The sequence below is a fragment of the Macaca mulatta genome, chromosome 17 (genome assembly GCF_049350105.2).
Source record: "Macaca mulatta isolate MMU2019108-1 chromosome 17, T2T-MMU8v2.0, whole genome shotgun sequence".
NCBI classification, from domain to species: domain Eukaryota; kingdom Metazoa; phylum Chordata; class Mammalia; order Primates; family Cercopithecidae; genus Macaca; species Macaca mulatta.
In genome coordinates this window covers 36522545-36543769 of record NC_133422.1, presented here as the reverse complement: position 1 = coordinate 36543769, position 21225 = coordinate 36522545, and the positions used below count along the sequence as shown (strand labels likewise).

The 21225-nt window shown below is 38.5% G+C and overlaps 1 protein-coding gene and 1 pseudogene across 1 annotated transcript; both read right to left on the bottom strand.

Moving 5' to 3' along the window:
* LOC100425490 (proline-rich protein 20E pseudogene) overlaps positions 1 to 9915 on the bottom strand; it is a 32623-nt pseudogene extending 22708 nt beyond the window's left edge.
* On the bottom strand, positions 9912 to 19783 carry LOC100425403 (proline-rich protein 20E-like). Its single transcript, XM_015121149.3, has 3 exons — positions 19733 to 19783; positions 16970 to 17587; positions 9912 to 9944 (listed from the first exon to the last, which is right to left on the bottom strand). Exons 1-3 carry the CDS (start codon positions 19781 to 19783, stop codon positions 9912 to 9914), a joined length of 702 nt encoding a protein of 233 aa, XP_014976635.3.
* Positions 19784 to 21225: the final 1442 nt, after the last annotated feature.

Genomic DNA, 21225 nt, shown 5'->3' with positions numbered 1-21225 from the left:
ATTTGTTCTCTTTTGTGTGGCTAAATAATACTCCATTGTGTCTATAAAACCAGAAAACCAAGAGAACATGTGCACAGAGATCACATGGTAAGAGAGGAAGCAAGCATAAATCTAGGAAAATTGGCTCGCTTTTATAACAACCCACCCTCATTGTAACTAATCTAGCCCTGAGCCAGCAAGCACTCACTCCTGAATGAGCGAGACTTTAATTCCGCCATAGGGCATTAATCTGTTCATGAAGGATCTGGCCCCATGACTCAAACACCTGGCTCTGGACCCCACCTCCCAGCATTGCTGCATAGGTAATTACGGTTCTACTTGAGTTTTGGCAGGGACATACCACATCCAACCCATAGCTCTCATCAAATCAGGAAGACAACAGTTTGTTCTCAATATTATTTTTGTAAGAAGTTTGCAGGAAATTTTGTAGTGACTGTTCTCACGAAAAGGAAGATTGTTCTATTGAGATACTGCAAGTATCAAATAGCAAATGCAATATATTAGCAGCTGTTAAAATAATTTAAAGATGGAGATGACCCCTTTCATAATAAAAAGTCATTAAAATATTAAATCAATAATAAAGAAAGTGTGGAAATAACTAAGGAAAAGTTTTGTTTTAAAAAAATCAATATTTTTTCATTATGCATAATGAAGAAACCTATTAAGAATTTGTGGATATCAACTGTGAATAGTAGTTCAGAAGCAGACAGTATAGAAGCTTCAGCATTTTTTAAATTGTTGTTTTGGTGGTAATACTGTAAACCAAATAAGAAATGAAGACTCATAGGTGGGAACTGAACAATGAGAATACTTGGACACAGGGCAGACAGCATCACACACCGGGGCCTGTTGTGCGGTGGGGGAAGAGGAGAGGGATAGCATTAGGAGATATACCTAATGTAAATGATGAGTTAATGGGTGCAGCACACCAACGTGGCACATGTATACATATGTAACACACCTGCACGTTATGCACATGTACCCTAGAACTTAAAGTATAATAATAATAAAAAAATAAATGAAGACACGCACATATCTATACATCATGTACACACATGCATGTTACAGCCATATATTAAATAACACATATGTATAACAAAATGAGCAGCCAAAGATTTTGGATCATCAAGAATTCCTGTCCCAAATAATAGAAATTCTCTGAGTTAAAAATAAATGGCAAAATTTTGTTCCTTAATTGACATCACTATACTGTTTCCTACTCTTCATATAAAAAAGATTGATTTTTATGCAATTACAGAAATGAAAATGTTTATTGCACTGTTTTTCCCCTGTCTGTGTTGAGGTTGTGGTGTGGATGAGATAACAGTAGGTGTAGCTAAATTTATAAGCTAGAAAGGAGAGAGGTATATGTACATGGTATCTTAGCTGTTTCTTCAGTATAGAATGTAAAGCCACTAGTCCAAGAAAGCATGTAAAGAATCTTCAAACTGTGCCAAAACTGAGATGCTATGAATTTATAATGTTGATAGTCACATAATAAGTCAAGTTACTTCAAATATTATAGATTGTCTATATGTATTAATATAGTTAGAATGGAAAAACATGATTAGTTGTTTCATTTTTCTTACAGATACTTTAATAAAAGTCAAATGAAACGTACATGACATTGATAATCACATAAGATGGCTAAAACACAAGAATCTTCCATTAAAAGCTATCAGTTATATAAAGAAATAAACATGCAGGAGGCAAAAGTTTTTATATGCTGATCCTTACAATCCTCTTCCCTACTCCTCCTGCCAACCAACTAAAAATTAAATAGATACAAAGTACATCTAGACTAGGCAGAATCAAGGACTTGCTTTGCTTGGATGAAAAACAGTTATATATTGCACATAAGATTTATATATTCCTTAGAATCCTGGGTTTGATGGGATGGAAAGAACATATGCCTCAATTTTATTCTTCAGGCACAGACTGCCTCATGTTTGCCTCAGTAACATTTACAAGCATGTCATATTATTCCTTTCAAGGATCCATAAAAACTAGCACCATCATTTAAGAATTTTATTTTTTCTTAAAGTAGGCTCTCTTCTCAGATTTTGAAACATCCCTTTTCACAGAATGTGGAACACAAATAACTTTGGCTTTAAAACTACTAAACCCCATGTAGGCTGGATGCATTGCACAATGTAGCCATTTATTTTATCACATTTGTAAGTGAATATCATATGATGCTATCTCCAAATAGAAATGTTTATAGAGCTCATGAAAGAATACAATGTAGACAGTTGGTAAACTGCCAATTAACAGAACCAAACTACAGGAAATAAAAGACTCCAAGAGAAAAAGAGTGATGACATGGCTAAAAGTCAATGCACTATTATGTTATATCAGGCATATAATTTTAAATGAATATACAATTCTATAGCATGTTTAGTAATTTATATTTAAACATGCATTCATTATTTTAAATAAACATACTAACATATAAGATTTCTATACTAACATTCCAGTTAGCATTTAATTATTGGAGTTATTAAATTCTAAGGATTGACAAAGTAAAATGAACAATAAAATTTAATTGTTATAATCTCTTCCTTATCTTCACTGGTTTGTTCAGGGTGCTGGCCATTGACATATTTGGTGGTTAGTTGGAGAATTTCAATATTTTTGTCATTTCTTTTTTCTTTTCTTTTCTTTTTTTTTTTTTTTTTTTCTTTTTGAGACGGAGTCTCGCTCTGTTGCCCAGGCTGGAGTGCGGTGGCGCGATCTCCACTCACTGCAAGCTCCGCCTGCCGGGTTCACGCCATTCTCCTGCCTCAGCCTCCCGAGTAGCTGGGACTACAGGCGCCCGCCACCTCGCCCGGCTAATTTTTTGTATTTTTAGTAGAGATGGGGTTTCACCGTGTTAGCCAGGATGGTCTAGATCTCCCGACCTCGTGATCCGCCCGTCTCGGCTTCCCAAAGGGCTGGGATTACAGGCTTGAGCCACCGCGCCCAGCCTATTTTTGTCATTTCTTGAAATTATCCTAAAATGTATTATTTGCTAGTAGGAAAATATTTTTATTTATTTTAAAAACAGAATTTTGACCCCTGCAATTCTAGTTTTTCTACTAATCTCAAGATAGAAATGAGAATTTTTAAAATTTTAGTACACTGATACTAGATTCATAGCAGAAAGGATCTATTTCTTTGGTCATGCTTCTTCTGGTATATTCTGATATGAGAGAAGCATCATAATCACGCCTTTCATAATTGGGATGTTAAATATGAACAATTTCTCTAGTGATTTATCATTTCTCATCGTCTGTTGCTATTATTTCTCTCCAGCATAAATTGCTAGTCTCAAATCCTCAAAACTTCTTGTTTATAAGTAGCATATTTGCCTACTTCTTCCTGAGTTGACCTTTAAGAATTTTGATACCTCTGTTGCTAAGTCTGATGCTTTTGTAATATATGTATTTTCACATACTTGTTTAGTCTTCTTTAAAACGCCATTTGGAAACAACCCTCTCTTCTTAGTAAACACTTTTGCCAACTCAAAATTTCTCTGTAAATCTCCTTCTATGTGCTAATTAAAAGTCACCATTCCTCAGATGACACCATATTCAGAAATCATTATTTCAAATAGGATAGTCTTACTCCCTGTCAGGGAAACTCACCTGAAAGGGTTAAAATACAACTACTTTAGTAGTTTTTATTACTTAAAAAAAAATCAGCATCGTAATATCTTCATTGTTGATTAAAAACAACACACTTTTGCAACTTTTGCTGCAAATCAGTCCTGAACCTACTTAGAATTTTGTAATACTTTGATCTCTTTTTTCTTCCTGTTAGCTATCAACCCTACATCAAATTATAACAAAATATGTTTGAAAAACAGTCCTTGTAAAACTTGAGGTTTAATTGGATAATTAAGTCCCGATTTTCTTTCAAATTCAAAATAATTAGAATTTTTCGTACAAAAATAGTAACAAACTGCCTAAATTTTATTGGTGTGCCTGAAGTTTGAAAACTAACTAATCATATAAATAAATAGAAAAATGATAAACAAGTAGGTAAATAGGCAGATAGACTAAATTACATAAAATAGCAGTCAGTAACAGAAGCACCTCAGACCCTAATATTCAATTTATATTACCACCCTAATTAAATATGAAAAATATATATATATGAGTTATATACGAGGTGCGTGTGTGTGTATATATATGTATACACACACATATGTATTTAAGTGTATATACCTATACTTACTATAATATGTGTTCAACACAGGGGTCTTCCCTATATGTAGAAGCTATTATGTAAGTCCTTTTATATCAGTTGCTTTTTTCCTGTATATACCTATAATTATGCATTATGTAATACATTTATATATACCTTATATTAGGTATATAATACCATATTATTACGGTATTATAATTACATATTAATATAGTATATTCTTAATATTTATTATATAATGTATGAGGTATGTATATATTATGTAATATATTTATAGCATATGAGGGTACATGTGAAGTATATATAAGATATATATAAAGTTATTATATAAAGACATATAAGGTATAAAAGTATTATAAGGTATACCTTATAAGGCATATAATATCTATGTATATATTACTTAATATTATATAATTATAAATTATATCATATGTAATTATTATATAATACCTTTATATATATACCTTACATATGTTAATCTATGTGAGTATATATATGCTCATATATAGGTATATATAAATATAGCTGTGTGTGTGTGTGCATATATCGGTATATATATAGTGTGTGTGTATGTTTGTATATATATAAATATATATGTAATGCTTTTAATTGGCAAAAATTGCATACATTTATCATGTACATTTTTCATGAAACATGTATACATTGTGTTATGGCCAAATTGAGCCAACCAACATATGCATTACTTCACATCGTCATAATTTACATCCCTAAATTCAAATCTCTTTGATAAAATATTTTCTTCTACTTCTATTTTCTAAATTATTAAATCCAACAAAATAACTCAGAGCTAGATTCACGTGAATTTCTGGAATTGTCTGAGGACATCAATTACCTTCATGAACTATATAACTATTAAGGATGCAGAATCCTAGTAATATTTTCTTCAGTGCTAGAATCATCTAACTGACAGTAAATTTTATTTTTCCTTTCCATCATTTTTTCATCATCTTTAAAATCACTTCTGAAATAAACTAATTCTTATCAGGCAAATTGAGCTTTGGTTATTAGAAAAATATTGGCTACTTTGTTTAAGACATCATTACATTTGTAAAAGTTGAAAAAGGTAACTTTCTATTATGTTGTTTGAAATAAAAATTGAGGTAGATTAAAAACAATTGACAAGATATGATAATAATTAAACTTTTGCTTGTGTGGTGGTTCCAATTATTTTTGATGCACTGTGATTACCTAAATTGAAGTCAATAGTAAACCAGGTACTGGGAGACGTGACTGTCGACCAAATACATCTTGTATATGAGAATGACAACTATATATACTGATTCAGAATGAATTATGCCCATGCTTGCAATGCAAGTATTTGCATTTTGTCATCACGTTTCTCTTCTATTTAACTACGCCAGTGACTACCAATGAATCTATTTGAGCTTAAACGCTATCCTTAGATTTAGATCTGACGACTGTAGGTAGTAATCTTTTAACTACCATTAGTATTTGTGATTTCTGGCCTTATTATAAAATATTTTGAGATGAATTGACTGTTACTGCCTTTAGCCTTGTTTTCTGCTACTTAAATTTGGGGAATCAATTGCCTCCTCACTCATATATCCTGCCGACTATTGATTCAACTGGTCATAAAGTAATTATTCCAAATGTAAAATCATTTCCATCCTGTCTGCACATAAGAAGCAGCAGGATCCCTTTTTGAATAGTTTTCCAACTATAAGTGGAGTTCAATTAATATAATATGTAATTATATAAGAGCAAAAATTAAAATCTCCACAGATTTCTCTCAAATTCTGGCTCCTTGCCTTCAGTACAGGGTTGAGTGAAAAATATGGCAGTAAGCCAACTTGCCCTTCTTCCAAAATCAGCCACAATAGAATCTGCTGGATTGAAATAGAACATTAGGAGTTTAGTTTGGCACTCAGTATATTCAACCATTACTATATTTGTGACGTGATTCACTGGGCCAGCAGCCCAGAGGAACTCTGTGTCTGGATGCCCAGTTTTGAAATATGGAGAAGAGTTCATGACCACCGTGCTTTGTAAACCCACATTTCTGAAAATTATATTTCTCTATTTAAAAAGGCTGTGAGATAGCCAGATGTGTGTATTGGGAAAAATCAACCATTTTATGAAAAGGCTTTTGTGTATAATTTCTAAAAACTCGTTGGTATCACTTGAATTGGTTACATGTTGTTTACTGGCAGAGTAATTTCTGTATTTCTGTAGTTGGCTAAAAATGATCAGCATTCAAATTTCATTCAGAGATTCTACAAATATATCATTAGAGATATTGTGCTTTGTTCAATGTGCTCTTAGGAAAACTATATAGCATAGTGGAAAGAGCATGAACTTTGTATCCAAGAAACCTAGATAGGAATTCAAATTTATTTCACATACTTGCTATGAAAGCATGAGCAAATTTATTAACTAAATTTCCCAAGATTTAGTTTTCCAATTATCTGCAAAATTGCCTCAATGGGAGGTTGTAAGGATTACATGAATTAACCTATGTAAACCCTGTTAACAACCTTCCTAACAAGCAGGTTTGTTACATATGTGTACATGTGCCATGTTGGTTTGCTGCACCCATCAACCAATCATTTACATTAGGCATTTCTCCTAATGCTATCCCTCCCCCAGACCCCACCCCACGACAGGCCCCAGTGTGTGATGTTCCCCTCCCTGTGTCCATGTTTTCTCACTGTTCAACTCCCACTTAGGAGTGAGAACATGCAGTGTTTGGTTTTTCTTTTTGTGTTATTATTTTTAATATCATTGACATCATTTTCTCATGGTTGTTACATTCATCCAATTGATTATTACACCATAATCAGTAGCAGCAGCATTATAAACACAAGTTATAGAACCTAGAGCCCAGTTAATGTTGCAGCTTGACAATTTCTTATTCATATAAATGTGGACAAATCGTAAGTTTTCTAGATTTTGGTGCTCCCATTTCCAAATTGGGGGTTATATTTTTACTTTCATTATAATATCACTGTCACATTTAAGTGAAAATTTTTGAGTTAATTATTCAGAACACCGAATAGATACAGTGATTATAAAATATGATTATAAAAACAATTTGAATAATTGTTGTTTAGATGAAGTATGACCCTTGAAGAGTATTTGGCCTCAGTGGGTGCCCAATAGTGACAGTGTTCAGTAGGTTCACTTATACTTATTTTAAGTTTGTTGCCAAACTAAAAACACATCAAGTTTAAGCTCGTATTTGTGATTTACAATTAAATATATGAAAAGTCAAACAATTGTGAGTTATGTTTTAAGATTGTCATTAATGAATCACATGAATCTTTGTAAAAGCTGTAATCAATTGAAACCTTATCTTCATCACCAAAATCTTTCAGCGTGGCAAATGGACTCTTATGTACTTGCCTTCAAGAAGAGTGAAATTATATTGCATCATCAGTAATGTGAATTAAAAGCCAATATTTAGGTAGTATTATTTAAATTGTTAATCATTTCCAATAGCTATTGTTCTAATTTTTGGATTAGAGTAAGAAAGATGAGTAGGCGTGTCTCTTGATCAAATCATGTGGTAGATGAATTTGATTAATTTGGGCACAAAGGTAATTAATTTGTTGGATTTTCAAAGAAATACAAATAGAAATATGGCTATAAATTTTACCACAAATATCAGTGTTCTTTTGTCACACATCAGAAAGCAATCTAAGAGAAATAGCAATAGTTTTCTCTATACATGAATAAACAAACTATTAATAATGTTAATAATTAGAATTCACAAAGCACAGCAGACTATATGGATGAAATAATATACTTCTTTTACTCTAAAATGTATTTAGTCTTCATTTTTTCAAATGATTCTAATGAGGACAGTGCTGATTGAGTATTTTGACCCTTTGCACATTACTTTTTTTCCAAGGCAAAATTTTACTTGGTCTCTTTCTCATTAAGCTTGTGTTTGAAATTGATTCATATTCAGAACTGAAGGTGAAGAGACCTGGGCATTCATTAAGATGATTAATTAAGAAGAAAAAATTTATTCAGTCTGAAAAAATGATACACAACCCTATTAGCCACTCAACTTTGGCTGAAAATGATATGTGATTCCCAGAAGTAAGATTCGTTTTCCAGGGGATAATGAAATTAATATCAGGATTAGACTTCTACAAACTGAGTTGACTTTACCACACTGGCAAGACATTCCAAATGTGCTCATGACATTGACTTACAAGTACTTTGCTTATTTAAAGCACAAAATTTGAACTGTGGAATGGATTTAGTCGCATCCTTCATATTTAAGTTAAAAGATGGAATAAACTTTTTCTAAAACAGAATACTGATATATAATTGGCTCTTGCTTAAGGGTTAGTATTTTTTTTCCACCATAAAGGTTAATAGCCTATATTTTAGATATATACGTCCCGTAGATATCTGTGGTTGTTTTTTTTTTTTTTCATCTATTGATTTAATTTCCATTTAATATACTTTACTTACTACAATAGCCACAGGTAATGAAGAAGTCTACTTTACATGTTTTTAAATTACATTTAACAGTAAATAATATAGTCCTACTTTGTGCAGCATGGTTTTCTCAGGTGCTGATCGTTTTCAAATAAGAAATTGAAATAAATTTCATGGATTCTAATTTCATAGAATTAGCATTTTCACTAGCCTGTTTATTTCTAGATTTTTATCAGGTATATATATCTGAAACAATTAGGGAAGTAAATCTTTGTTTTGACAAATAAAATAAGCCATCACTGGATCATTTAAATACATTTTTTTTTCTAACTAAAAATAAAATCTGTTGCTATAATACTAAGGTAAAGCTGCAGGATGTTTACTAGGCACAAAGTGTTGAAAATGCAGGATATTTAGAGATGAAGGGAGAAATAGCAAAGGAAATAAATGACATTTGTAGTTTAAGAATATTGTAAACTGAGCTAAAACAATTTTTGTAATAAGATCTATTATCACTTTCTTTTGTCATATATAAATAAAATTTAATAATTATAGTCAAGTGAGGATAAAGGTCTTCTATTTCCCCCTCTACTCAAATCTGCTACTAACAGGAAGCAAGTCTAGAATGATATTTGACACACACAAACACATTAGCAAGTAAGCGTGCAACTTAAATGGCCTATAATTTTGAAAAAGCCTCAGCTGTGTCATTTTACCATTCTGAAAAGCACCTTGAACGAAAGGTTTACTTCAGATTATTGTAAGAATATTCTGGAGGCCGATTTTAGTTTATATTTTAACTTAACTATGTGAGACTATTCTTTTTGACAAAACACAGGACAGGATGGGGATACATACATGCCTGGGGCATCATTCTGAAGCGTCACTTTCTGATTTGTACAGGATCTTAAACTTTATTGAAGGAAGGTGAGGGTGCTTGAACAATATTTCCCTACAAACCACAACTTGAATACCATTTCAATGGACTAAAAATGTATAATATATACTATGCAAATTAAGAAACTCTTATACTGATGGTCAGAAGTAATAACAGCTGAAATATCTCTGATTCAAGTCTTTTAATCTTAATTAAACATAACTACCATGTGGGGTGTGTGTGTGTGTGTGTGTGTGTGTGTGTATATATATATATATATATATGCACGTGTGTGTGCGAGTTTGTGTATGTATATTTTAGATTTCTTCAAATATAAATGATCCAACTGAAGGATGTATAGTAAAACTAATTTAGGGGCAGAGCAAGATGGCAGAATAGAAGACTCTACCGGTCATCCCTCCGACAAGAGCACTAAGTTAACAATCTACACACAAATAAGAACAAAAATCAGGTGAGCACTAACACTACCTGGTTTTTACTTCATATTACTGAAAGAGGCACTGAAGAGGTGCAAACATAGCCTTGAATCACAAATGTCAGTCCTCCCACATGCCCCAGCTGTGGTGATGTGGTGCAGAGAGGAATTCTGTGTGCTGGGGAGACGGGGTGAGCGGCAATTGTGAGTCTTGGAACTCAGTGCTGCCCTGTTATAGCAGATAGTGAACCTGGACCAAACTCAGGGGATGCCCACACATGAAGGGAATATTTGAACCAGCCTCAGCAGGAGGGGAATTCCTGATCCCAGTGGCTGGAACTTGAGTTCCTGCAAGCCTTGCCACCAGAAGTTAAAGTGCTCTGGGGCCATAAATAAACTTGAATTGCAGTCTAGGCTACATGGATTGCAACTCCTAGGTGAGTCCTAGTGCTGAACTGGACCCAGAGCCAGTGGACTGGGAGCATGTGACCAATTGAGACATCAGACTGGGTGGCTAAGAGAGCTCTGGCATCACCTCTTCCCTAACCCCAGGCTGTCCAGCTTATGGCTTCAAAAGAGACCCCTTCCTGTTGCTTGAGAAGAAGAGAGGAAAAACTGGGGAGGACTTTGTCTTGCACTTGGATACTAGCTCAACTACAGCCAGACAGGGCACCAGTTAGAGCTGTGAAGCCTCTTTTCTAGGCCTTATTTCCTGGTCAACAATTTTAGATATACCATGGGCCAGAAGTTAACCCACTGCCTTGAAGGGAAAGAACCAATCCTGGCCAGATTCACCACCTGCTAACTGAACAGGTGTTGGGCGCTGAATACCCAGCAGTTGATACCCAGGTAGTGAGACTCTGAGACTTACTGGCTTCAGATGAGACTCCACACATTATTATCTGTGGTTGCTAGGGGGCAAGACTACTTCCATTTAAGAAAACAGGAGGGACAAGTAAAGTGGACTTTGTTTTGGACGTCAGGTACTAGCTCAGCCACAGGGATGTGGAGCACTAAGTCGGGTCTTGGGGCCCCCGATTCCAGGACTTCAGTGGAACATTAGTGGTAGTCTGGCAGGACAACTCATTGTCATGGTGGCCATAGCCTGAGACTCCTCTGCCTTTGGAAAGAGGAGGGAAGAGTGGGAAGAAATATGTTTTGTAGTTTGAGTGCCAGATAAGCTGCAGTACAATAAAACACCAAGCTGATGCCTAAGATTTTTTACTATGATCATCTCTGGCTTCTGGACAGCACCTCTAGACCTGCCTGGGGCCTGGTGGAACTCATTGCCCTGAAGGAAGGACGCAGGCCTGGCTGTCTTTTCTAACTGCTGATAATGGAGCCCCAGGACCCTGAGCAAACATGAGCAGTAGCTGGAGAGTAGCTACAGGGAACCTTGGGTGAGACTCAATGCTGTACTGGCTTCCGGTCTGACCCAGCACAGTCCTAGAGGAGACCCCTTCCTTTTGCTTGAGAAGAGGAAAGAGACCACAAGAGTGCTTGTATCAAGCTACTCCCAGCCTCAGGTGGTTCAGAATAGAGAGACTTCATTTTAGAGGGAGATATTAAGTGAAGAGGGCAAGAGTCTCTGCCTGGTAATAGAGAAATTCTGGATCTTGTCCAAGGCTGTCACGGTGGTAACTATATGAGTCTTCAGGGACCACAGCATTACCCTGGGCTCAGGGTGCCCCATGTAACAGATACAGCTCAGATTACAGCTCTTAAGTCCTTTTCAATATCTGGAAAGCCTTCCTCAAAGGACAGGTGCAAACAAGCCCATACTGTAAAATCTACAATAAATAGCTAACTTTTCAATGTCGAGATACAGAAGAATATCTACAAGTATCAAGACCATCAAGGAAAACATTACATCACCAACTGAACTAAATATGTCACCAGGGAACAATCCCAGAGAAACAGATATGTGACCTTTCAGACAGAAAAGTCAAAATAGTTGTTTTGAGGAAATGCAAAGAAATTCAAGATAACAGAGAGAAGGAACTCAGAACTCTACCAGATAAATTTAACAAAGAGTTTGAAATAACTATTATAAAAAGAATAAAGCAGAAATTTTGTATTTGAAAATGTAATGGTCATAATGAGGGACACATCAGAATCTTTTAATAGCAGAATTTATGAGGCAGGAATAAAAATTGTGAGCTTGAAGACAAGCTATTTGAAAATACTGTCAGAGGAGACAAAAGAAAAAGAAATAAGAAAGTAGCACACTTACAGGATATAGAAAAATAACCTGAAAAGAGTAAATCTCAGACTTATTGGCCTTAAAGAGGAGGTAGAGAAAGAGATAGGGGTAGAAAGTTTATTCAAAGGGATAATAACAAAATTTCCCAAACCTATAGAAAGATAGCTATATCTAGTTAAAAGAAGGTTATAGACCACCAAGCAGATTTAACCCAAAGAAGAGTACCTCGAGGAATTTAATAATCAAACTCCTAAAATTGAAAGATAAACAAAGAATCCTCAAGGGAGTAAGAGAAAAGAAACGAATAACATGCAATGGAGCTCCAATAGGACTGGAAGCAGACTTTTCAGTGGAAACATTACAGTCAAGGAGAGAGTGGCACAATCTTGGCTCACTGCAATGTCCGCCTCCTGAGTTCAAATGATTCTCCTGCCTCAGCCTCCTGAGTAGCTGGGACTATAGGGGCCCACCACCATGCCTGGCTAATTTTTGTATTTTTATTAGAGACAGGATTTTGCCATGTTGACCAGGCTGGTCTCCTACTCCTGACCTCAGGCAATCTGCTCACTGTGGCCTCCCAAAGTGCTGAGATTATAGACATGAGACACTGCGCCTGGCTCTTATTGGGTTGACTTTCTATTATTGAGTTGTAAGAGTTCTTTGTGCGTTATAGATACAGGTCTTTGATTAATATATGTATTGTGAATATATTTTCCCTGTTTATGGCTTGCCTTTTCATTTTCTTCACATTGTCTTTCAAAGAACAGATTTTAATTTTAATAAAGCCCAAGGTCTCAAGCTGGAATTCCCTGGAAACCAACACTGAGTTGAAAATTAGAGTACAGAAGGTATGTGAGGTGCATCTGTTAGGGATGTGGGAGGGAAAGAAACAGGACCGCACAGTCTCAATGGTCTGCCTCAGCGGACCCCATGGGATGTTCTGACAGTGAACTGACCTACTAGAGCTGTTCTGAGTAGTGGCAATAGGACCAGGTTTTAATGTCCCCAATGAACATCGCTGGATGCAAGCTTCCTGACGGATGGGTGTGCCTGTGGGTAAGAATGGGGAGTGTCTTCAGCCAAGGTAGTCCCTTAGCGTCCATCTGCAAGGGCTGAGGGCTGTCTAGTGGTGGCAATTCTCACAACTGAGATCACAAATCTTTTATTTCTGAAGAAGGGTCTGGTGGCAAATCACAGTGCCCGTTGCATGAAATGCATCAATGCTTTCTTGTACAATTCATGTTTTTTTTGTGTGTCCCATCTAAGGAATCTTTGCCTACTCCAAAGTCATGAAGAGTTTTGTGATATTTTCTTCTAGAAGTTTTATAGTTTTTGCTTTTACCTATAGGTTAACAAACCATTTTTGTTAATTTTTGTGTGGATTGCAAAGTAAAGGTTGATATTTATATTTTTAATTATCCAATTTGTTCTAACATCATTTGTTAAAATGAATGCTGCTTTCTTTTTTTCTGTCTTGAAAGTGGTGAAATGTTTTAAATTTTTTATGGAGAATTAAGTTTTAGAGGAAAAAAGCCATTAAAAGAAGAATAGTGGGTTGAGCCTTTCCCAGCTATCAAAATGGTATGGTATTGGCAAAGGAATAGGTGAATTAGTTGATAAGGATAGATCAGAAACATGTATCAGCTAACAATAGCTGACATCTATTGGACACTGCCCAGTGTTAAGCATTGTTTTCAGTACTTTTCACATCTTCATGCATTCAATCCTCCCAACGTTAGTGTGTAAGATAATTGTCTAAAACAAAAATAGTAAGTAAAATGTAGTGGGTTTCCGAACATGAAAAATAAAATCTATAACAACCAAAGCCCCAAGGGGAGAGGAACTGGAAGTATAACATTGTAGTCCTTACACTATATATGAAGTAGTATAGTACTATGCAATCTTCCAAAAGAGAACGCTGCCACAGGCATGGTTTTACTGGTTAATTCTACCAAACATTCATTGAATAAATAATATGAATTCTACAGAAATTCTGGTGGGAAAACTATTTTGAAAGAAGAGGTTTGGCTGAGGCTGCATTGTATGAAAAGATGCATTAGAGGAAAATGGTACAACCTAATGTCTTTAAACTGGTTGGGCGTTATTAGTCTCTACTAAAATCACAAAATTAGCCAGGCATGGTGGCACAGGACTGTGGTCCCAGCTACTTGGGAGACTGAGACACAAAAATTACATTCAACCCAGGGAGCGAAGGTTTCAGTGAGTTGAAGCCACTGCACTCCAGCCTGGGTGAAAGAGTGAGAATCTGTTTCTAAATAAACAAACAAACAAACAAACCAAGACAAATTACCAAAGGGTCTTGGTGCCAAAGGGTCTTGGAGCTCAGGAGGTACAGGCTGCAGTGAGCTGTGATTGCACTACTGCACTCCAGCCTGGGTGACTGAATGAGACCCTGTCTTACTCCATGTACAAATGTTTAATGAAGTATTTTTGTGGCAGAAACATCCTGGAAGCAGTCTGTCAGCAGACCATCACCTGCACAACCTAAAGCCTGTGCCTTTTTCAGACAGATATACAGCAAGAAGATAGTGGCACATGTGTGTATGATGACTGCTAGGGTGCTTCGGCTTGGGGATGACAGACCCCAATGGCAAGCCAAGGAGTAGCTCCCACTGCACAGTGCTCATTGTGATCCATGCAGTGCTTCAATACGAAGTCGCCTGTGCCTTTTCTGGAGAGGCATGAGCTCCACTGAGGTGCTGGTCCTAATCACACCTGCGTTACCTGTGTGGACCCTATAGCCACTTCAACATGACCCCTGGCAGATGGCATGCCAGGTGTTTGTAAAATCAAGCCACAAATGATGCTCTTAATGTACATGTTTGTTTGTATAGACTTGTGTGATTATGGAGAAAGATACAATAGGAATGGAGAACAGAGACATGAGACATTATTTCTCTACTTTAATTTTCTGGTTTTAGTAAACACATTTTATATTTGGAATTTATGAAATTTTAGTAAAAGAACTGTAGCATAAAATAACTCTAACAGAAGGTTTTATTTAAAAGGAGTGAATATACAAGAAAAAAATCTTTGATGTAAAAAGTTATCTTTATTTTACTTGGACATTTACAAATGAGTGAAAATCAGCTAATAAAAACCTACTTAATAAAATAGAAAATCCAATTCACAATACAGGTTTTATCAAACTCTGAAAAGATAAGAACTACCTCAACTTAAATATCTATGAGAAACTCACAGCAAACATCTTGGTTAATGGTGAAACATTTAAAATACTCCCATTAAAACCAGTAGGAAGCCAAGGAAACTGCCATCAATTTACTGATTCCTTATTTAGCATTTTCAGTGAGTCACGCACTCTCCTTGTTTCTATTAACTCCCCCTGCCTCTCCCACCACCACACACCTTTTGTTTGATTCATCAAATGTTCTTTGATCCCCTTTTTCCTCAATCTGTTTGAAATTTTACATTCTATTCCAATTCATTTAGTGGTTCCCAATGGGTACCTACATTGAGACTTAAAAATGTGTCAGAGTCTAGAATTTCATTGCTGAATATAAATTCAGCCACTATATCATTTCCAGGTGCTAAAAAAGAATTTCAGTAACTTCTAGCTCCTTCTGAATTTTCCCATGCCCCACCTGTCTATGTCAAAGTCTTCTGAAATTTTAATTCTAGGTCACCCATCTTTCTTCCAGAATCATACTTATCTTGACTTAATAACACAGTTTCCTAATTTCCTTGCTTACTGACTCCTGTTGCATCCCACTTCTTCCAGGTTGTCTGGTTCGGTTTTTTCCCGGCTGAAAAACATGACTTGTACTTTCACTGTGCGTAACAGTTCCATTCAAATGGCCTTATACAGAAAGGGGGTTTAGAAGCTTGCACATTATAAGTTGTGTACTCTAAGTTCAGGAGAAACTCAGGCTTCAGGTCCAGTGTGAGTAGGATTCTGCCTTATTCTGTATGCCATTTCTCCCTTCATGTGGCCTTGCCCTTGAGCTGACACCGCCTGCCTCCTTCTCTCCCTAACAATTTCTTTGATTGCTCATAGAACACTAGATTCAGAGTCATTTCCCTCTCAAAGCTGTGAGGATATTGCACCATTGCTTTCCATAGTCATCCATGCTGTCAGGCAAAGTCTAACATCACCCTGATTCTGCTTTCTTTGTAGGTCTCAGCTCTCAGGCAGCTTTTGCAATGTTCTCTTCACCATACCTCATACTCTCCGTGGGTGTTCTTCTTGTATCCTGCTCAGGATTCATATATTTCTTCCATTGGGAGAAATCATTAGCCATGATTTCCTTGTATTTTGTTGTCATTCAAATGTTCTGGCTCTCCCGGGAGAGCTCCATGTTAGATGACCTCTGGTCCTCAGGACGACTGTTCTGTTGCACTGTCCATCTCTCTCTTGCCTAAACATCCAGTTTTTACAGATTTGTTCCTCAGTCCTATCTATTCTGTGATTCAAACCATCAACATAACTTTGGATTCCAACAACCTTGTTTTTCATCCCAAGTATCTCTAATTGGCATTTAATATAAGCACAGTAAGATTAGGGGAGCTGCTGGCCTGTTTTACCAAGCATTGAGGAACTCCATGCATGTGTAACTTTGACAGAAGGTACAAAGCAGGGACAAGAGGGGCATTGGAAGCAGATGGAATACTGTCAGGATCTTGGGAGGAGGGTGTGGAGGTTCCATCCTGACAACACAAGGTGAGAGCTTTGGTTGGGATGGGAGGGGAGGAGTGGAGCAGAAATGGGGCTGGAGTTTGGGGGTGGAGGAAAGTCCAGGTGGAAGAAAGGGAGGCTGGGAACAATGTGGGTGACAGATAGACGCCACCATACAATGTCGGCGACGAACACTGGGATCCCTTGCACATAAGTGCCGTTGGGGGTTTGAATGACCTGTAAAACAGCTGAGCCACCCAGAGCCCTAAACCCGATGCAGGGATAGAGGGTCAACATGGGCTGCCCGTTGATAGCCTCAGGCTCAGAGGCAGGGGGCGGCTCCTGACGCCCCACCTCAGGATGGGCCACATCAGGGCCAGGGCCTTCCTGCACAGTTCCAGGGACAGGAGCTGTTTCAGGAAAAGAGAAGGCTGAGGTCTGCCTGATTTCCGGTTCCCCCTGGTGGCCTGGCTCTCCATGGTGGTGCAGTTGGATGTGCATGTCTGGTCCCAGCAAGTGTTCTGCCCCCTGTCCCTGGCCAGCGTCCCTGCGGGGCCCACTCCCTCTGCCACGGCCTCGCCCTCGCCCTCGCCCTACCCGCCGGCTTCCTCCCCGCCTCTGGCCTCTCTCTGTAGGAGGAGCCAACTCTGTGCAAGCTGGGGGCTCCCGTCTCAAGGGTTTCACGTAAGCAATCCGTTTTGCAGGTTGGGCTGGCTCTGCGGGCCCATCTGCTTCCACGGAGTCTTCACGGTCCACAATAGAGCAGCCTGGCTCTGTAGGACACCCACCTGAGGCAAAAAGAGAAGCAGAGTGTAAGGAGATTGAATATGGGCTGCCCAGGAAGCCTTCAGGGAAGGGAGATGAGGTGAGGGGTTGAGGGAGGGCCCATGGGAACCCCGGCGAACAGAATGAGGGTCAGCAGAGGCCTGCAAGGTGAGCCCTCAGGAGTTCTGTCTGCCCAGGGGCCTACAGCGCTTTCCATGAGCTTTCCATTGCAAGTCCTTGCAACAACCTTGTCAGTCGAATATTATGATCTGCATTTTGCTAATGAATAAATGAGTCTACAGTTCCCTAGAGAGATCGAATTGGAATAAAAATGGCATGCTTCCTGCCCTCACTGAGGTTCAACTTCAGTAGGACAGACAAACAGAACACCAAAAAATGAATGATGCTAATGAGCGACCAGTTAGGAGTTGAAGGGTGTCACAAGGGAGGTGGGTCTGGATCCAGAATGCCTGGGCTGTATTCTCAGGCAGCTTAATTTACCTGGGCATCGGTTCCCCTTTTCATAAACTGGTATAATACCATGCCAACCCCTAGATCCTTACAAGAACTGAGTTACTAAAAGTGAAATGTTTAGATTAGTATCTAGATCAAGCAAGCATCTTAACATGTATTGGGAAGGAGATGATCAAAATGTCTTGCTGGAGGAGATGACATAAGCCAACTTGGAGAAAACAGTTTATGCCAGAAATGAGATTTTCTAAAAATATCTATAGCTAATATTCCTAGAGAGATAGAAGGAATTTTACCCATAAATCAATTATAGGATACTTTTAAAAATGAATACTCACAGACAATAGGGATTTTTGAAATTGCAATTATGAAAGAAGAAACAAAAATCTCTGTGGAAATTTGAGAATGAAGTTGAGAAGATCTGCCAGAAAAGAAAGCAAAAATCTAAAATGGTGGAAAGAAGGATAAACTATAAGAAAATTAGAGGCATACTGTCAGTGAGACATATCACCATAAAATTTCAGAGTGCTGATGACAAAGAAAATATTCTAAAAGATTCCAAAGACAGGGAGAAAGAGAAAGAAAGGAAAGATCACATGGAAAGGGCTAGGATTCAACATGTCTCAAAAATCAGACGTCTCAAAAGCAGCAGTTAAATCTAGAAAATAACAGAAAATGTCCTCGAAATTTCAAGGGAAATGGATTTCCCACCTAAAATTTCATATCCAACCAAAGTTTCACTTAAGAATCAGGAAGGGTAGAATGAAGATGTTTCAGACAAGCAAGATCTTATATACTTTCCTTTCAATGGATGCTTTATTGTTATGCATCTGTCAAACTAGACAAGATTAAAAGTTTTAGGATACTCAGTGTATGAAGGCAAATGTTTTGGAGAACAATGTGGCAATAGTTGTAAAATTCCAATTCCCACAGAAAAGAACAAGGTGGAAGTACGGATTTATCATAGATGAAGATGTAGTGTGAGGACTTGCTCCACTACAGAGAAACAGTAAAACAAGGAAAAAAAAAAAAAAAAGACACCAGATTTGGGAAATGGGATACAATTATAAAAAGGGAAAGTAATTTCCCAGATGATGTGGAAGCTGGGAGCTGTCTTACAGCAAACAGCCCAGGCTGAAGCAGGCTATGAGAAAGTGAAACAGATAATGCTTGATTGAGTTTGAATTTAAACAATTGTGGAAGAATTGGGTAACGAACTAGTGATCAGTAAGCCCATAAAAACCCAAGGCAAGTATTAAGTCCTGGGAAATTCAAGTTATGCAAGAAGTGGAAAGTAATCCTCCTAATATTCTCTCTGCTCCTGGGCAGTGGGGAGGAACAGAGGGTGTGTGTCCTGGGCTGTGTGTTGCATGGTGCTTGGGTGATTAGTGGTGGTGGTGGCAGTGTGTAAACTACAGCTAAATATTCCTCTATCCTAGAGGGAAGACCGTAAGTAAACTCTAAAAGGAAAAAGAAATAGCAGTAGTGTAGGCATGTTATTTAAAGAGTGAGAGGGAATGCTGAAAGAATTGGCTACACAGATGGAGGTGGTGTTCCCAAAGGTGTAGGAGACTGAGAAGGAGCAGGAGCTGCTGCATTTCATAGCATGCCACATTTGCCTCTGTAAGTTCTATAAGTCAATACCAAAGGTAAAGTAAAAATCCAGAAAAATTTAAAAAGAGAGTTGCAGGCGTTTGATGTACCTTGATTAGGGTCCATGGAGCGAAGTCGCTTTGAACGCCTTGGTTCCTCCATGAGGAATCTACGGGAGGCGGTGGGGAGAAAAACACATCAGTAGAGTTAAAACAGAGCCTCATTTCCTAAGCTCCAGGCAGCCATGCAGACCCCCACCACACACCCTCCTCTAGGGCCTCCAATGCCTACAATCCTCTGAGCACTTGGCTGCCTGGGCACCGACCGAGCCCACGTGCCACCCAGTAGAACTGTGTGAAGGCTGTGGCTGTGGGAGATTTCCACACAGTAAAGTGTTTCCGAGGGGAAGCTAGTAGCCAGCAGGGATTGGCCTACAGGCGGTTCAATTTATCCCCGTTCCTACAGGAAAGCTGGGAGAGGGGAGACTAAAGTAGGCCTTTTGGAGGAATGCTTCCTCCTCAAGGGAAGAGGGAAGGAAGGTGAGGACAGAGAACGGATTTAGGAAGACGGGTGAAAAGTCAAGGGAGTGGCCATGGCCTTTCTAGGGAATGAAGATTCTGTCCCCAACTGCACCCATCCAAGCTCTATTCACCCCTCAGGGACACCCACACACACACCTGATCTTCCTACAGCTCGCTCCAGAGATCTGAAAATTTGGAGACTCTTCGACGAAGAGAGGCCAAAGGAGCTGGAGTTGTCCACAGGTTCAGGGCTGTGGCTCTGAGGTCGTCCTCCTGCAGGCGGGCGGGCGGGAGGGAGGGAGGGCGCGCGCAGCAGATTCTGGCTCAGAACCCAGCAGAAAGTGGACTGCTGGAGGCCCAGCGCGGTCCCTCTTATATGGCAGCAAGGCAATTACGTAAGAGACAGGCGTGGTCAGAGGGGGGCCGTCTGGGGCGGGCCTGGCTGGGCTTGGAAGGTGCATTGGGGCAGTCCCCTGCCTGTCAAATGGGGCTCTGCTGATATGCCGCCATTTATAGACTTCAATGGTTGATTGATTAATCTAATCATTGAGAAACAATGCATAATTACATTTAAGTGCCACCAAAAGGGTGGTGTGGTGCCCTGAAACTGGCTAATAGGAAGATGTGATTAGATTAGATCTATGTATGGTCAAAGAAAACACCCAAAGTGGGGAAATTTGGGCTGAAATCTGGAATATAAAATTTGAAATTAGTCAACCTGAACCGGGTTGGGAGAAGCAGGGAGAGAGGCAGCGGAGTGAAGAAAGCGTGCTGAGACCCGGACTGGAAGGGAGCCCGGCCCATTCTGGAAATGGAGGGGAGGCCAGGGCCAGACCCAGAGGTGGTGTCAGGTGGAGGCAGGGGCCACGCAGGAGCTGGTCTTGTTCCAAGGCAGCAAAAACCATGGAACGGTGTCCTGCAGTGAGTTAATATTTCCAAAACGACCAGCCTGGCTGTGAAGGAGAGCCAACCCCAGTAGCACAGAATAACCTGGGAGAGGGAAGAAGGCTATTGCATCCCTCGGGGGTTGGGTGCAGTGTCCTATTAGCCTAGGACTTTGGAAGGCAGAGGAGGAGAAAGTTC